The sequence below is a fragment of the Anguilla anguilla genome, chromosome 7 (assembly GCF_013347855.1).
Source record: "Anguilla anguilla isolate fAngAng1 chromosome 7, fAngAng1.pri, whole genome shotgun sequence".
Taxonomy (NCBI): Eukaryota; Metazoa; Chordata; class Actinopteri; order Anguilliformes; family Anguillidae; genus Anguilla; species Anguilla anguilla.
Window position 1 is genome coordinate 43,416,108 of NC_049207.1, and position 18,905 is coordinate 43,435,012.

At 40.8% G+C, this 18,905-nt stretch overlaps 1 protein-coding gene across 1 annotated transcript; it reads left to right on the top strand.

The window, feature by feature from the left end:
* The first annotated feature begins 1,012 nt into the window (after window positions 1-1,012).
* On the top strand, window positions 1,013-18,392 carry LOC118232486. The gene is made up of 20 exons (XM_035427524.1): window positions 1,013-1,433; window positions 1,934-2,034; window positions 2,269-2,338; window positions 2,730-2,860; window positions 2,993-3,081; window positions 4,709-4,808; window positions 5,121-5,164; window positions 6,192-6,269; window positions 6,598-6,794; window positions 7,768-7,832; window positions 7,913-8,019; window positions 8,810-8,915; window positions 10,469-10,568; window positions 12,546-12,585; window positions 13,350-13,401; window positions 13,868-13,982; window positions 16,067-16,150; window positions 16,591-16,714; window positions 17,227-17,317; window positions 17,758-18,392. Exons 1-20 carry the CDS (start codon window positions 1,148-1,150, stop codon window positions 17,830-17,832), a joined length of 2,055 nt encoding a protein of 684 aa, XP_035283415.1. The 5' UTR covers window positions 1,013-1,147; the 3' UTR covers window positions 17,833-18,392.
* The last annotated feature ends 513 nt before the right edge of the window (window positions 18,393-18,905 follow it).

The window sequence follows — 18,905 nt, forward strand, 5'->3', positions numbered from 1 at the left end:
TGTTCATCTTCAGTTACTGACTTGCCATCAACTACAACCATACAACAGGAGCACTGCAGGTGAAGCACATACATCCATCAGGTGCACTTTATGGCAGGCCAGCACATATTTGATATACCTTGGTCCACACAGTGCTAAAGTCAAAGTGTTTTTATTTGTCAAGTGCACAGTATAACACAAGGTCATTCTGAGCAAAGAAATTCTTATGACATGGCAGGCAGCAACTACGTAGGAGCAAGAGCAAAATTATCAAAAATATCTAAAATATACACAATATTAAACATAGTATTAAATATTAGCAGCAGTTCCAGCCTGTACAGATGGGGGATATGGACAGTGAGAATAGGATTATTAAATATTTAAATATTAACCATATAAAGTGCAGGAGTGCTGATGAATATGTGCATAAGATTGTGATAATGTACATTGAACGTGCATAGCATACAAAGGAGGTCATGTGATCAATGTGATCCCTGAGATTAATGTTGCTGGTTGAGAAGCCTGATGGCCTAGGGGAAAAAACTGTTTGTGAGTCCGGTCGTCCGTGCCCGGATGCTCCGGTAGCGTCTACTGTAGACTCCAGGTCACAGTCAGCTGATGACATGGCCAGTGCTTGAACCTGGTACTAAGGGGTGCAGCCTACACTTGTGGGTGAGGTTCTGAACTGACTGAGTCACTTTGGAGTCCAGTAGTACTGGACTGAATGGTATTTTAAGGAATTTGTTTCAATGGGTTTTTATTTATTTATTTATTTATTTATTTATTTATTGCTAATATGTGGACGTGACTTCGTTATCACAGTAATAGCTCTCAACAATCTATACAACCTAAGACAGAACACCATCTATGTGCAAACATTACTGCAACCATCTTGGCTTGCTAATAATTTCTCGATGACTTCAACACTAAATTGAACTTCCTTAGGCCTACTCATGGTTTCCTTTTTACAGCTGGGATTGTTTACTTATTTATTGCGTGTGTGTGCAGTGCCCCCTTGTGTGCGTTTCAGTCCAGCATACGCGAAAAATCAGGAACCATTGAACTGCTATTTTGACAGCACGGGTCTTATTTCTTGAAGCACAGCAAATCTGTACCTTGAACATTAACATTACATTAAACTTACTCAGGAAAAAATATAAGTTAGATCATGTTTAAGATCTTAGTTTTACGTCGTAGCGTCCAAGGACCAGGTTGGATTACGCTGAAAGGATGTCATTCCGTTTCGTCCTTGAGGTCCAGCTGTGGTAATAAATTGATGAATTCAGACAGTGCTAATGTTATCAATGATCTATCGACATACGCTCAGAAGACCTACAGAAATTCCATACAGTTGAAGACATATCGTCATGAAGCCAAGAAATGTTATTCATCTGCAAAGACTACTGTTAGAATTGGATGTGCATCGGGTTTCTGGGGAGACACTGCAACCTCTGGTAACTAACATTGTCTTACTAGTCATGACGCAAAAGTTTATAAACACCCAGCTAGTTAACGTTATCTAGTGGCTGGAATGTGCATAATTGACTTGCTAGCCAGCTACCATCGTATATTTCGTTCTCTAAATCTGTCACTCTTGGCTAGCGAACTAGTTTAGTCGTCTGCTTGTTAGCCATCCGATATAGAGTACTTGTACCTGTTATTTACCTGGAATTGTTGGGTAGATAGCAGGCATTTCCAGTGCTCTTGTAGGCAGGCTAACAAAAGCTTGACATCTAAACAGCAAATGTCACCTCTATGCAATTTGTTGTAGCAAGGTGAATTGTCTAGGTAACTATGCAATGTTTTATAATTTAACAGTGATTTCACAGCTGGCTGAAGTTAACATTTTATTCAGATTGTGCACAATATCAAATGGGCTGGCTAGCTGTAGTGTAATCACTTACCTGTATGTTAGTGATTATGAGGTGCAAATATTTTTTTGTATACATCACAGTCCCACAACTCATATATGGAGGGAAGCTGGATTTCTTGGTATTCGATTATCTCTCAGAAATTACCATGTCCTTGCTCACAGCTGTCAAAGCTAAGGTTCCTGTAAGTGTCAATTTCCTTTTCTTTTTCAATGCTACTGAATGGATTAATGAAAATTTTGAATTATAGTATGCTACCTAATGTACAGTATATGCATAAAAACAAACAGACCAAAAAAACAAACCAAAAAAAAACAGTAGTGTTTTTTCTTTCGAATAGTGCTAGTAACTATAACTGCCAAAATTGAGTGTATAAAATTACATTATATTTATTTTTTGTGACTGTTTTCTCTTAAAGACTATGGGATACGCCCCTGATTTTGTGCAAGCTGCCATGGCTCCGTACATCAAGGACATCTATTCAAAAGGTAAAGTAACAGAAATTTAAGTCCAGTACAGACACTTGAGCAAGGACAACCCTCAATCTAATGCATTTCTCCAAAAAAACCACTAGAGGTTGTTCAATAGCCATTTAAAGTTGGCGAGGACCGCTTGGTGGAAAATTATCTGGTCTAAAACAAAATTTACTGCGTTCATATAACAAACCCAAGTTGACCGTACTTCCCAGTAATATTGTGGGAACATGGTTGGATTTGCTGGTCATGAGCCTGCACACAAATCCTTGGGCCTAAATAATAATTCATGAACATAATTCCTTGTATTTCTGACCTCTGAGACTGTACTGTATGTATTCAGTGCTCTGTTGTATATATGCAGAACTCGGGGTATTTGACTGTGCTTGTACTTGCGTCCTTGCAGGGATCCGTGTGATCAGCAACGCGGGGGGCGTGAATCCCCTGGCGTGTGCAGCGGCCTTACGGGAAGTGGTGCAGAAAGCTGACCTCAACCTTAAAGTCGCCGTGGTAACTGGGGATGACCTTATGCCACAGGTAAAGAAACTGGCCACTGTTAGGATCAATCAGTGCTTTTTTCAAAGACTGTTGAGCCAAAAGATGATACGTTTTCTGTTTGTTTTAAATGCACTGATATTGGTGTTGGTGGTGATTTATTTTGCTCTCCAGAAGGACTCATTGTCAGAATTTAGGATGGCTGATGATGAAAGTTCAAAACCCCTTCCCAAAGGCATTCACAGCATGAATGCATATCTTGGGTAAGCCTGTATAATGCTCTTAAAACTTTTATGCCTCTGCATTAGCCGCAACGGAACTTTAGCTTAAACTCTTTTTTGCTTGTATGTTAGCTGCTGCTCAGCGCATTTCATTTCAACAGTGAAGATTTGTCTGACAGATTATCTCAACAATGTCTATATTGACATATATGCTCAACGGTTTTTGGGTTTACTTTAAACCTCAATTAACTGGGTTATAAATTCAGTCACCTGTGCAAACGTGACAGAAACAGCCATGAAAAACTGCACAAAATTTGTTGAGCTGTTGAGGGCATTATAGCTAGAACCCCCGAAGCTGAAAATGTTGACACATCACGTGTGTGCTAGCCATACATTTTTTTTTTTTTTTTACAAAATACGTGCATGCTTCACATTATGATTCTAGTGTTTCTAAGTGGGTGCATGTGCCACAGAGTAAAATACCTAAAATGAGTATCCAAATTGAAAATGATTAAGCTGCTTGGAACTATGGACTTTCCTGTTTGATTAGCATTATTTATAACAGTAAAACCTGTAATAAGGAAGTCCTCCCAATTACAATATGGGCAGCACCCAGACAAGTTGTTCTCTGTTATATCCTTTTAAAAAAGAGTTGGTGAGAAAAGGAAAAAACAGAAAAGAAAATTTTGGCAGTTATGACTTTTTAAGCCACTGTGCCAAGTTAAGCCACAAGTCAAGTTGTGCCTTCAGAATTATGAAACTCCCCATGCTGCCATGCCATGCTAGCCATGCTGATACTCATTTTCAAACATGAGTTCTTGTTTCATATCCCTTTGTTATGCAAGCTATAGATGAGTGGTCAGTTTATTATGCCTCTGTGTAATATGTTACTGTATTACTCTACTAATGTTATTTATCATAGCAGAACAAGCTATGTTTAAAACAAGCAAGTTAAAAAGAAGCTACACTAAAGGTGGAAAGAGAAACTACTTTGGTCTAATACTAATGGCCTTTTCAAAGTGCAGATTCTCCACTTTTATTAAAACACCTTATTGAAGTACTTTATCAGGAGGCAGGTGTGGGTGTGTCAGTGACTACTGTCCACAGAAAACTTCACAACAGAACTACAGAGCATGATGCGAACCTCTTATGGTTTGGGCATGTATGGCTGCCACAGGTACTGGTTCACTTGTCTTCATTGATGATATTACTGCTGATATTACTGCAGCAGCAGAATGAATTCTGAAGTGTACAGAAACACCTGCACACGTTCAAGCAAATTCCTTCCAACTCATTAGACAGCCCTTCATCCTACAGCAAGACAGTGACCCCAATCATATTCCTAACGCAACAATGGAGTTTAGCTGAAGAGAAAACTTAAGGCAACTTGCCCCAAATCAAGCTTAAGATGGCTGCAGTACAGGCCTGGCAGAACAGGGAAGATATCCAGCACCTGGTGATGTCTATGAGTCACAGACTTCAAGCAGTGATTTCATGCAAAGGATATGTGACCAAGCATAATATAAATTTGCATAAATATGAATATGTCCCAAACATTATGGTGCCCTGAAAAAGCAGATTTGTAAACAGCAGCAAGTAAGTCAAGCATTAATTAAACACACGCTTCTATTGACGTGCTTCTGTTTGTTACTCTTTTTGTCCTTTTCAGTGCCTTACCCATAAAGAGGTGTCTGGACCTTGGTGCAGATATAGTAGTGACCGGCCGCTGTGTGGACAGTGGAGTGGTGCTGGGGCCTCTGATGCATTCGGTACAGTATTTTATCATGCTGATGTACCCATGACCACAATATGAGCAGTTCTGTGGATGATAACCTGAAAAAGACCTTAGCTGTATTCATCCAAATGACAGCAGTGGAATTTGTTTTTCAATTGTTGATTGTACAGATTTTAAAGATTTTGCAGATGCTGTTGTTGTCCGTCTTGAACCTTTTGACTCTCCCCCCCCCCTCCCCCCCCAGCTATCATTACTTTTTAAGCTAACAACTCAGCCGTGCCAAAGAGATAATGTCCCATTAAGCAGTCACTTTTGGATTTTAATTCCTGTGATATTTTTTTGGCAGTTCGGGTGGAAACAGACCAGCTATGACTTGCTGGCTGCTGGAAGGTAAACACTGCATCCGTGTCCTCAGATGCGGGAGCACCAAAACAATTTTGGGGTATATTTAAGTTCACGGAGGGGTAGGCGTAGTTCATTCGGTCCAATAATAACGGTTTTGAAAACTAGCGGAGAAAAATATGCAAATATTCAGAATATTAAACAGTTAATTCATCAAATAATTCTTATTGCCTTGAAAAACATAGCTTCTAATCTGTAGACAATATGTATTTGTGGGGTTCATGTGAAGTTTTTACTTCAACAGGACTGGAAGTTAAATGTGGAAAACCTGGGTTCAACTACTAATAACAAAATTAGTTAAGCTATGAACAAACTGAAACTAAAATATGTAAGAGAATGCATTTTTTGAAAGAGCTTTGAGCGTTGAGAGAGAAGCAAAATGGAAATGGGTATCGTAACATTTCAGAATTAGCCTAATAGTGATAACAGTAATTAGAATTAAGCTGCATCATTACTGGTTATAAAAGTAAAACTCAATTCAGAACCACTATAATATGGCGATCACACCATAACACATGCTTTCTGATCTTTGCTAGACAGAAGCAAGTTCTCATTTATCTAATTGTAAGCTGTTTTCATTCACTATTGTGCAAATCTCCACTTTCAGTGTAAGAATACTAACACTGAACACCAGGTCATTCTCGGGAACCAAATTAAATAACACCAGTGCAAGCAGACCATTAGTTATCATAGGCAAACATATCTCATGATTTGCAGGAATAAATTTCCTGTGTCTTTTGTGAACTGCAAATGTCTTCTGTGAATTTACTGTAAAACTAAAATGTTAAATGCACTCATGTATATATAACTCAGCAATACAGCTTGCTTTACCAGACCACCCCAACACCCCCCCCCCCTCAAAAAAAGGTGTAATATGTATTGAAAATAATACATTTGTAATCATTTTGTAATTTTTTTGTAATGTGCTGTCAATATGCTGAACATCGTATGAAGGTCTGTGCTCTCAGTGACAGTGGTGATGCAGGGGTGGTCTCACAACCTCTATGGCTCTCAGCCTTGCAGGTCACCTGATCGAGTGTGGCGCTCAGTGCACCGGAGGGATATTCACAGACTGGCAGAAGGTCCCAGACTGGTGAGACAGATGTGTTCGCTGGGAATTCCCCCCTTGAGGCTGCCCCCTTGTGGCCATTTTGTCATGCAGTAGGTGGCCCTGTCTAGTGATGAGAGAGCGAGGCTTCATAAGCTCCAGATTGGTTTGTGTTATCGGTTATTGGAACCACAGTCATTTTTCTGTATAGTGCAAAGGATTTGTATTGGCACAGTCTCTGTAAAAGTCACCCCGCTTCCCATACTACTGTGCTGTATCATTGGTTGCGTGTCCTTCACAGGTGATTGGTCGCATGTAGCTTTGTTTCCATTGGTCAGTGTAATGTAACTGGTGTTTCCTTCCCTGTGCCCAGGGACAACATGGGCTTTCCAGTGGTGGAATGCTCTGCCGATGGGTCGTTCGTACTCTCCAAGCCACCGAAGACGGGAGGCCTGGTGTCCTTCGGAACGGTGGCGGAGCAGCTGGTGTACGAGATCGGGGACCCTCAGAGCTACCTCCTTCCCGATGTCACGTGCGATTTCTCTCAGGTCACCATCACCGAAGTCCCAGGTTACCCTCATTTCTTCCCTCCTTTTTCACTAAAGCCTACACTCTTCCCAGATTGCTTTCATTGAAAATAGCACTTATATACCATGATAAAATCTGGTATAGGAAAATATATATTTTTTTTTTTTTATCAGCTCAAGTTGAGATCATTGTTATTATTATGCAGATTGTTTGTATGGTAAATTATTAACAAGTCCATTTAAAAAGTGGTTCAGGTTCAGGTTTTCCATTGAAACATTCACTGAAAATGGTTGGCTTTATTGCTCACTGCTATAAATGTGTGAATGTAATCATGGTTTATAGAGGCTGTAAACCCTATGCTACTGAAAAGGCCTGAACTGCCTGTTAGTAGTGACCTTATTTCACTTCTGGAAAAACGTGCAAAAATATGACAGGGGACAGATGGATCTCTCGTGACCGGAAACTGAACCCTGCCTTGTTGATGCACTCAAACAGGCATGTTTCTTCAACTTTTGCTGCACTGAGCTCTGACCCTGAACTTAAAATAGCCTCCTCAGTGTATATCACAGTCAGCTAGCTAGTGATGTTCTTAACCACTGTATGAGGCTTGACCATGTGGTATTTCTCTCACAGTGTGATGTGGAGGCTTAGAATGAGCAAACTAGTGGCAAGTAGAGGCCAATATCAATATCACTGGCATCGCTTGCAAATGCTTTCTGTTTCTCTAGTATTCTTGTCACCATACTGTAAGTATGTTCAGGGCAGCTGGTGAATGGTAGCCATTGACGAAATATAAAACCCTTTATTTGAAAAATGCACCGTCCTAATGCCCCCCTGACCTAATTTCCCTCATGTTTTTCAAGGCTTGGTACCCACCCTCAGTGACCCAGTGATCCCCCTTAACTCGTGACAGGCTTGGTAGTAGGATTATCTGAGAGATTTTGGACACATTTTTTATGACTTGTAGGTTATTTGTTTACTTTTAATTAATGTATTTATTTTTGTGTCCACAAAGGTGTGGATGGAGGAGCAGTGAAGGTGAACGGTGCAAGAGGGACGCCACCGTCTGGTGACTACAAGGTGACCCCCCCCACAGTCTGCTAGCCCCTCCTAATTCAGTGCGCTTCAGTGCCAGAGAATTATCTTTTTTCCCCCTCTAGGTCTGTGCCACATACATGGACGGCTTTAGGGCCACTGCTGTGTGCCCTGTGGGAGGCCCAAGGGCTGTGGACAAGGCTAGACGAACAGCGGAGAGCATCATTAAAAGGTGAGCTGCCTTGTAGCCGCAAGGATAGTGGTCTGTTTAATTGACATCCAATGGTCCTCAAAACCACCCAGCTTACCCTGTTGTGGCGGCAATAGCGATAACACTATATGTAGCCCAAAATGCACCTCTATAGAAATATGAAAATAACTTAATTAACTTAAGCTTTATTAAATTAACAAAGAAAACACTTATTGCTCATATCAACTAAACCTAACTTCCAGGTGAGCTCTTAAAGCAATACTGCATTGCTAATATCAGAAATGCAGTATTGCTTTAAGAGCTCACCTGGAAGTTAGGTTTAGTTGATATGAGCAACAAGTGTTTTCTTTGTTAATTTAATAAAGCTTAAGTTAATTTGAAATCCTTGGGCCACAGTTGAAGTATGGACATATTCGCATACACCAAATCCCCAGTACAACTCATCATCTACAACATCCTTCATAAACCAAGACTAGTACTAGCCTCTTCCCATGCAATTGTAGCTAGCCCCTGCTTTTTCCTCCCCTTCCTGGATTGTTGCGTCTATAACTAGATGTGACACACTTGGAGGGGAGTGCTATTTCACCTGCTGCAGGTGCAACACTACCAGTACAGTTCACTGGAGTGTCCCATCACAAACCAGCAAGATCTGAGCCTATGCTGGAGCAGTCAGCTCCGCACTGAGACCTGGTGCCTTTCCTAGTTCCACCACTGGGCGGGACGCAAAATTTCAGGCCTGTTTCCCTGAGTGGGGCCTAGTAAAATTGATAAGAACTTTCTTATCATAGGCATTTTTTTCTTGTGCTCCTAGGACACAGAAAATCTTCCGGAAGCTTGGCCTGGAGGACTACAGTGCTGTCAACATTCAGGTTCTGGGTGCTGAAGACACCTACGGACCTCATGCCAGTAACAGAAGTGTGCGTCTCTCTCCTTATACATTTACTTTCACAGGTTTTTCTGAACACAATATATCATAAAATGTTTGAAATATTGTAGGTTCTCTGCTTCAAACTATTAGAAAAAAAAGGACTTCGATTAACCTTTGACATCAAAAGTACGGCCACTATGTGAACATCAGTGTGATTTCTAAAAATTGTTAACTGATATTTGAAAATCACAACGTCACAAATTAGTCCTTAATAATCTTTCTTTGAGTGGAGTAATGCATTTTCCTCCTCTTTTTCAACAAGAAACTTTGTTTCCAAAACATCATTTTGAAAATGATGTGGACATTCTTGGTGTAATGTTTTCCCGAAATCGGATTGGATAGTGAATGCCCGACAATACTCGTGGGACCGTCAAAGTTAAAACCGCGCATGGATTTTTATTTCTGGGAAACAAATGTTAACCTACATTGCTGATTATGTAATGTTAACTAAAAGGATAAACTGTAGTGATAATGCCTTCGGGTTTATTCTGTGCGTAGATGGTTCTGGTCAATGACAAAGCACGATGTTCATTTGCATGCCGCTCTGAAGGGATTAGATTAACTGGATTTTTATGGTCATTATTTCGCTCTGAATTTGAATCTATTCAGAGCATGTTCTGAGTCAGCATGGTCAGTACCTTCAGACAAAGAGTCTTGGGACACCCATGACCCGTTTAGAATGTAGGTCAAGAAAACAAACAGTTTCACACGTCCTAAATCTGTTCCCTGAGGAGCGTGTATGCAGGGCACGTATGATGCATTTTATTCTCCTTTCTCTTGTGGTCTGGGTAATTTGAAACGGCACCCTTCAGAGTTCAGGATAACTAGTGCATACTGAAATAAAATATTGGAAAAGACTAGAAAAAAAAAATTCCGTTGTTCAGAAAAGGAGGGATTTGGACTTTTGTTTTGCCTGTGTTGAAGTTAATCTTCTTTTATTCCGGTCTGGTGATATTTTCTCCCAGATTCATACTCAAGGTGGATTGACACAGAGCATGCCAGCCTTCTTCTTCAGTATTTTAATAAGATACATTTCAAGCCACTAGCATTACAATGAGGCCAAGATGGCAGAAGCTAGAATAGCTTTCCCGGTTGTTCCTAACCGGTACTTTTCTCTCATTTGGAATGCCTGATTATGCCTCTCAGGTTGTGCCGCCTGCCCCCATGGTCAGGTGAGCTCTGCAGCTGAAGTGACTGCATCTTTTGCAGTCAGTTGTGTTACCCCCTGTCGCCCCTAGTCATTGACTGCTAATGACGTAGCCTATTTGACATGTTTTTATAGTGCGTATGTTAATGACTGAGCTAATAGGGAGCTTACTCGTAGCCTAAATTTTCCCAATATCCATATGTGTTTGATCAGCATTCTCCTAACTGTATCCGCCATATTCTCGTGATTGGCAGTTTGTGTTTTAGCTTCATAATACTCATTTTAAATAGCTTTTGTATGATTTTGTGGCGTATACAGATATTATCAGTGAGCTGGGTAGTAACTGAAAGAAATAAGCTTTTAAATTCCACTTTGGCTTCATTTGATCCTCCTAGGGGTCCCGTGAGGCAGTTGTATGGATGGCTGTGCAACACAAACTGAAGAAAGCCTTGGAGATTTTCTCCAGAGAAGTAGCTCCTGCAGGCACTGGCATGGGTAAGTCAATGTAGTGGGCCTGAATTGAAACATTCATTGTTATCATACGTATAATGGTCACAGTATATTACTGTGCCAGGGATACACATGGGTGGTGGTTGAGTTAAGATCAATGTAATGTTCTTTGGTTTTGCAATATAAATAGCTGGTATCTGTCATCCAATGTTATATTATTTTTGTGTTGTGGTTGATAGGTTGAAACTCATCCACAGTTGTTTTTTTCTTCTCAAATTTAGGCTCAGTGCAGCTTGACGCCCCCGTATTGACTCCATCATGACCTCAAATTAACTGCTTTTCCTATTTGAATCTCTCCATGTGGCCTTCGTTTAGGGGAAGTGTTTTGCTCTTAAAGGAAGGGTCAGAGTCTGGGATGTTTCGTTTTTGTGCAATGCTGAGTTCATGCCTCGGTCACAGACAGTAAGCTCTCTCAGCTGAACGGTCTATGACCTCTGTACTGAGCATTATTTTGGTAGTGCATTTTTTTTTTTTCATTTAACAGCCTTTGTGTAAATTGCACTTGCTCGGTTTTTTGCAAAAGAAGTTATGCTGTCCTGTCACTTTAGTTGCACAAACATCTCAGCATTGTATTGTTGATTGAGCATTGCTTCTTTGCAGGCTATTTGCAAAAAAGCAAACGTGGCAGCAAAGGTCTATCTTTGTGAACTGTTCCCGTTCCACTGAACCTCTGATAAGCTGAGAGACGTTTAATCCAAACATTTATCCTTGAGGTTGAATGCAGCCGAGTTTGTGTTTGTGTTGTGCTGCGTAGGTGCATTGACCAGTCTTAAATGGTTTTGGTTCCATTTAATTAGGCCTGGTACTGAACTACAGGGGTGGCCCAGAAAGGAACGCCCCACATTTTAAAAACGATTAATTTTCCCATGAAAATGTTTTGTCCTGCATGATTATGCTTTTTCGCACTGAAATGCTCTTCAAAAAATAACAGCTTATTCAATTTCTTTCAGTTAATTTTATCTATTAAAAAAGAGGGTGATCTGAAGTAAATCTCATGGAGATTTGTACTTGTTAATCAGTACATTACAGTACATTACATTTCATTACATAACAGGCATTTAGCAGACACTCTTATCCGGAGCGTCTTGCACAACTTTTTTATCCATTTATACAGCTGGATATATACTGGTTGAGTACTTTGCTCAAGGGAACAAGGGCAGTGTCCAACCTGGGAATTGAACTTGTGACCTTTGGGTTACAAGCCCAGCTCTTACCCAGTAGACAAACAAATTGCTGGTACAGCTGAAGTATTGTGTAGTACATGCTGACACTGTAGCTGAATTTAGAACATCTATAAACAAAAAAAGAATTGCTCATATTTCATCAAGATAACTTGTCTATCTTTTGATTTCTAAAGGCAAGGTCATCTGTGCTAAGGATGTAACATGATTGACTTTGCCAAAAAAAACTGAAATTGCAAAATGTTTGTGGTTTGGCCAGGGGACAATCAAAGGTCAGCTCACGTCCCTGCCAGTTGGGCTATCTGCGTGAAAGCATGTCGACCCAGAATTTACGCAAAAATTCTGCAGTTTGCCCTAGATTCACAGCTGCAGAGTGGTTATTCTCAAAGGAACCAGGACTAAAGAGCCAGACGTTAGGCTTTATCATACAATGTGGAAGACAATCAAACACTCATCAGGCTTCTCGTTGAATTGTTTCGGTTTTTTTCTTTTTTTCATCATTGGTTCTTAAGGAGTTCATATTAAAAAATTGGAGAAATGAAGCACCTACATTTCACAAGTGAAAACTCTTACAAAATATTATTTTAGCTCTGAGATCACAATGTCAGGGGACAGTAGCAAAAAGACACAATTCACCAGGCTTCTATATTCCCATCTTGATTACCACATCAGTTTTTTTTGCTGTCTTTTTCTTAACTCTGTAATTCTGTTCATTTTTGTGGTTTGACTATGGGTTAATTAGAGGTATTCGTGAATGATCAGTTTGTTTTCCTTTCTGTAGCCCCTGGACTTACAGGAATAGTGGGCGGCCGACCAAGAGTGTAAGTCCGCTTACCGTACTGCAGCACATTTTCATTGAGAAAGTAGGTTTACAGGGCTGCTTGGTGGCTCATCCTGTTAAGGCACTGTTTTAGCGCATGGACGGGCCCTAAAGTCTGGTTTTGAATTATTACCTCGACAGTGTCAATTGGCCGGCAGCCTGGCAGGGCAACGCACGATTGGCTCCAGCATTTCCCAGGGAAGGGCTTGTCTGCACTTTCCCTTATCTGGAGCAGAGATTTCTGCAATGAGTGCTAATAAATACAACTGACCATTCCGAAGCAGGAGAAAAATGGGAACAAGCATTGGAATAGAACAGAAATAAAATGGAAAGCAAATGTTATAAAACTTTTCATTCATCAGAGTGCAGGGGAAGACAGGTCAGGGGAAATGCCAAAGTTATTTCAAGGCATATCATTGGAAGAATCACATCAAGTCAAAATGCATTTATCAAGTGCACTTTACAAAAAAAATTATGTCACAATAAACTTTGCAACATACCCCGTCGAGATAACTGTAGGCAGTTGCTGTCTGAGTAGTCTTTGTGGTAGGCAACTCATTTATTTGCTCTGTAGCTGGGAAGGCAGAGATCAGGATCTGGCAACAGACAGATAATGACTGAACGATTAGTCTAACAGTGGATGATGACTTTGAGGAACTAGAGACTCGATGAGGGGGATGCTGAAATGACTTTTACATTATGAAGTTTTGTTTATGTTTTTTTGTTTCTGAAGCTATACTTATCAGTCTTTTCTACCTCTCATAGGTCCCCTGTGCTGAAACCGTTCTTTTTCCTGTATCCTAAATCAAATCTGAAGGTAAACTCTTCCTGCTATGCACTTTTCACACCATTTTATAATCATGGCTGCAAGTTCCAATCCCAATGAAGACATTACATTACTGACATTTAGTAAACTTTCACTTTTTAGCATTCTTTTGAAGACAGTATCCATTTCTACAACTGGATATGTACTTAAACAGCAAAAATATTTACCCGGGCTCTTCAGAGAGACTGCCCAAAGTAGACACTGGAGCACTCATACAAAATAAAGCATGTTTATTTAAATAAGACTGACATTTCACTTAGCATCTTCTTCAGAGTCAACGAGTAAGTACCTTGTTTAAGAGTAGTGTCCAACCTGAAAATCGAACCTGCAACCTTCAGGCTCTGTACCCATCACACTACACTGCCATGACAGTGCTGGTATTGTATGCTTAAGTAGGGAAAATTCTATGACATTGATTGATTAGTGTGTATCCGTTGTGATTAACTATTTATTTCAGGTAGATATTCATCTCAATGGAGAGTTTACAGAGACATATGAAGGGGAGGATCTGTTTCTACACGAAAATCAATTTATACCTCACAGGCAAGAGGAAGAGTGCGACGCACTTCCAGGTGTGATGTTTTAGCTTTTTTTTAAATAACGTACATGAAGAGTTTCCTTGCTTCACTTGTGCTGACTCTCTCCTATTGCCTGGTAACAGGATGGCCCAACCCCCCTAATCTGACATTGGAGGACTTGAGCTTTGGTGAAGGAGGGGAATTTTACCTTTCTTCTATTGTAGTTTCTCCTCTTTATTCACAGAGGGTAGAATTTGACCGAACTCTGTCCTCTACAAGACAGTCACGGTCAACAGTGGAAGAAAAAGAATGGTTTTGAGTAATATGAAATAGAACATGCTGTCATTGCCCATTTCATTTGATGACTTGATATAGTAAAGTGTAATGAGCAGCACTTCAACAGTTTATATCTTACCTCAGCTGTGTAATCTTGTTCTTAAGTTCTTAAGCCCATCAGGTTGGTTAAATGTCCTCCATCAGTTCAGGATAGAAGGGGGAAAAGGCACGTGCTCAGTTCCAAATGCACACTGCTGGCTGCCTCATTGTGCAAGGAATTACCCTTTGCACAATCAGGGACAATCCTCAACCAATGAGCCAAGCTTTAAGCAGGATGAGCCACTTAGTAGCTACCTCCAAATGAACAGATGTGCAGACCTCTTATTTATCTAGTAATTACAGGTAGGATCCATTTTGATGTTACTAATTGTGTTGAGTTCTTCATATTTATTTTTGAAGCAGTTGCCTGTTGTAGATTTTAAAAAATGTATTTATTTTCTGTGTTTTGGCTATGGTCACTTTATAAATCAGTGTAAATATTTCAGTGTCTCATGCAACATTGCACTCCACCGTTCACTGGAATGAATGGGAAATAAAATGCAGACGTGAGACTTCGCTTCAAGCCCCTTCTAAAAAGTGAGGGAGTATACTGCGGTTTGATGAAAGGGGCTTTACTTGCTGTTGTCCAGTTACTATCAAGCAGCTGCGATTTCCCTTGCATTTCCCTGTATTCTCCCACCCTCACTCTTCACTACATTAGCTTGCCTTCAGTCTCCCAGCCACACACTGGCTAGAGCAGTCAGACACGGATGCTTGTGTCTGTAGTCAGTGGTGGTTTCTAATTGATTCGATGTGTGTGCGGTTGTGATGCATGCTTGTAGAATGGCACAGCATTACAGGAACTTCTTTCAATGAGACATATTTGACCTTTTTATCACGGTTTCGATCTCAGTCATCAATGTGTAAGTAGCCTCAAACAGATGTCTTATTCAGGTGATTGTAATTACAAACTGATGAACTTCACTAAGAGGGCATACTCTTTTGGTGCTTAGCTTGACCTGTGTGTAGTTTCTCTGTCTCAGACTGGCTTATACACATACGTATTAAGTATTTCCTCTGACATAAATCATTGATGCCTATAGTATGGTTGTGAAGCTTATAGATTAAAAGTTTGCTTTCCATGACATTTTCTGAATAGACTGCTCAGCAAAAAAGCCAAGAACAAGGGCTGAACTGAAAAAGAAACAGTGAGATGTTCTTCTCTCATTTATCCCAGTACTTTTGTTGCTGAACTTCTCTCTGGAAATTAGGCCTTTTCAGAATGACGATATAATAGTCGGTGTTTACTGGTAATCTACTCCCTGGAAAGTATTTCAATGTATTGTCACCCTGTTGGGTCACCGAAAACAGAGTTTCTATTCGTCTTTGACTTCAAGTGAGCCTGGTGCTGCCTGGGAACAATATAGCTCTCTGGATGGGACCTCCACATCCTTCAAAAGCAATCAGTTCCTTGCAGTAATTAGGGTTTCGCGTTTCACCAAACAAGAAGCCCCAAAACCGGTGCAGTTAAATGCCCACTGAAAGGTAGTTTCGTGAATACGCATTCTCCTCCCTTTTTTTGTAGCAGTCTATGAGAGCATAGTACATAAAAGGCCACAGAGAAAGTGAAGGATTTTCCATGAAGGAGAAGGAAACAATGCCTCCATGCAGTAGGAGTTGAGGCTACTACGTCACTAAGGCTACAAAGTCTCTTTTGCAAAATATTGACTCCACCATTCACAATAGATTGATTCAACCAGGACCCTTGTCGCTTTTATGTGTTGTTTTATGGGCAAATCCATGTTTTGTATCTGCCCTGATAGATTTGCCCATTGGCCCACACAGTTACAGACTGGAAGAGCTAGCCTACACCAGGAGCGGAGACAAGGGTGACTCCGCCAATATTGGTAAGACTTTCTCTTCTGTCACGGAGATGGCAAATGTTATGATCCAGTCAGTGTAATGGACTCATAATGTTTGGTAATGATTCTAAAATCCTTTCAGAAATATCAGAAATAAAACCTCAGTAAGCTCAGGGGAATAATTCTGTCTGTGGGTTTACGAGGCTGCCTGGTTCTATGCCTGGATACTGCCTGCTTTCTGCTTCGTGCTGCCCAGTACTCAGGAATCCTAACAAGGGCACCCATTCACTGAACTTGGCCCGCCAGCCGTGCCCAGAATATTGTGCATTTTCCAAATTCTCCTTGGTTATATTGACGCAATAGGTATGCAGCTACACGTGTCGTTATCATTTTTTTCTTTGTGCTCTTCGAATGTTTTTGTTACGTTTTTTATGTTTGTGTATACATAAACAATTTTGGGCTTGCTCGCAAAAAATTTCCTTCAGGTGTGGTAGCACGACACCCCCTCTATTACCCGTACCTGAAGAAAGCGCTGACGGCCCAAGTCGTGGAGGAGTACTTCCAGCACCTCATACAGAAAACCGACAGCCACACGCCCTCAGTCTCCCGGTAAGCCAGCTTCACCGCGAAAACCGCGTAATTAACGTAGCCGTTAAATCAGAAACTTATTCAGTGAGTGATTACACTGTGTAGGGAAAAAAAGTGTTCGATAATTACTTTTTATGTAAACTCTGCGTATCAATGTACTAAACCACAAAAGGGCTGGTGTCAGTCTGAAAGTTTAGTTTTAACGAAATTTTTATATCATTTATTTCTGCACTCGAGCTAAATTGCATGTTTGTGTGGAAGCTGCCTGTCCCAGTAGACTGTACTGAACTTGTAGTCTGTGAGCTGAATACAGTTTCAGCCACAGCTTTTATTGCCCTGTCAGACAGTCTTTGGGCGTGAGAGGCATACACACTTCGAGCCCTGCTGATTCCGCTCGTAAAGGGCCCCGGGAGCCAGGGCCCGCTTTTACGGCCCCCGAGGTGCCGGCGAGGCGGCTTTACGAGCGGAATGGGCGGGGCAGCGGGGGGGCGCTGCTGCTTCCCTCGTCTGAGCTGGTGGTGGCGCTCTTTCAGCTTCGAGCTGCCAGGGATCTACGGCCTGAACTTCGTCCTGAGGAACTCTCTGGGCGGGGGAGGGGTGGCGTCTCTTCGCAGTGACCCTCAGGTGAGCCCCGCCCACCTCCACCTCTACCCCCCCTGACCCCTCCCCTTCCTAGTAGACGGATGAATCCGTAGCAGCGTTGCCTCTTGGCGCAGTTGGGGATTTAACAGCTAGTTAAAAAACTAAAGCTGATCAAAGTAATTCCACGTGTAGACTCATTTCTGTTCTCCTGTTGCTAGCGCAGTCATCCTCGTAATCACCCCTAGAGCACAGCTTGCAGTTGATACAGAAGTGAGATACCTACTCAAAGGCCTATACCTACTTAACCAGGAAACAAGGCTAAATTACCATTCGCACAAAAAAATACAATACATTTTGCTGGTTATGAACCATAATACTACCTTATTTGTAAAATGATATGGGTGTTAAAAATGTATTTTTGCTGTTTTATGCAATGCACACAATCTGATGCTCTTTACTAATGCCTTTTTTTGTGTCTGTAGGGCAAGGCATATGGCCAGATGCTGCTGGACTATAAAGTAAAGGACTTACCTGATCTAAAGTCACTGGTGGACTGAACTGAAATCGACGGCTGTCGTGATCTGAACAAGCTGTTGAATATTACTGGACAGCGGTCCTTACACTTGTGCCTTTTGTCACAAAAATGGCCTTAAACGTGGCAGTGTGTTGATGTGTTTTTCTTCAGGCATGGTGCTTTCCAATAATTACAAACCTCTAGCAGAAATTCTCTGTCAGATGCAATGGCCAAACTCACAGATAATGCCAAACGGGACTTTGTCATTGATACAAATGAAATTAAATGTGCACCACAGAATATGCAGTACTTCATTTGTTACTGTATCAGGGTCCATCTACTGTAAGCGGTTAACACTGAGTGATTCAAACTCCAACTTGTTCAAGTAAGGCTCGGAACTTATTTGTGATAATTGAATGCATTTAAATGAATCCAGGCGGAATTTAAGATTTAACAGTATTTGTAGAAGAGAGACTAACTTGTGCTTCCTAGGGAGGTGAAAATGACTTACAATGTAGAAGAGATAACAAGGCTTTTCTAAACACAGCAAAGGGAAATTACCACTTCTCTTGTAAAATAATAAAGAATTTAGAAATTTCTTTGAATTTCATGTTCTTCGTTTTTCAGTGGTGACTGATTGTCTTATTTTGTATGGCACAATCTCATTCTGTACGACCGTGTCGGTTGGAGGTAAGAGGTCCCAACAAATTGTTTCCTCTCCTGCTCCACACCCGTTCCACTACCTCAATGATACTGATAATGATACTGTTTTATTCTTTATTTTTCAGTCTGAAATTAACTAAAGTAATTATAATAACAAGTTTTTCACCACACTCTTATGTCCAACAGTACATTAATACAAAATAAAAATAAAAAAATTGTGCAAAAAAAGTGTTCTCGTGCCAGAATATATTTTTCTGCCATGAAATAAAATAATTTAATGAAGAATGCAATCCAATACTTTGGATTGCATGCTAGCAATAGCTAGGTAATTCGCGTTATGCATATGTATTTGTCATAATATTGAACAGGTATATCTGGAATAAACTATGTCACCTACCCCTAGCGACAAGACCGTGACACTCTAATGTGTGTGAATGGTGTACTCCTTACATT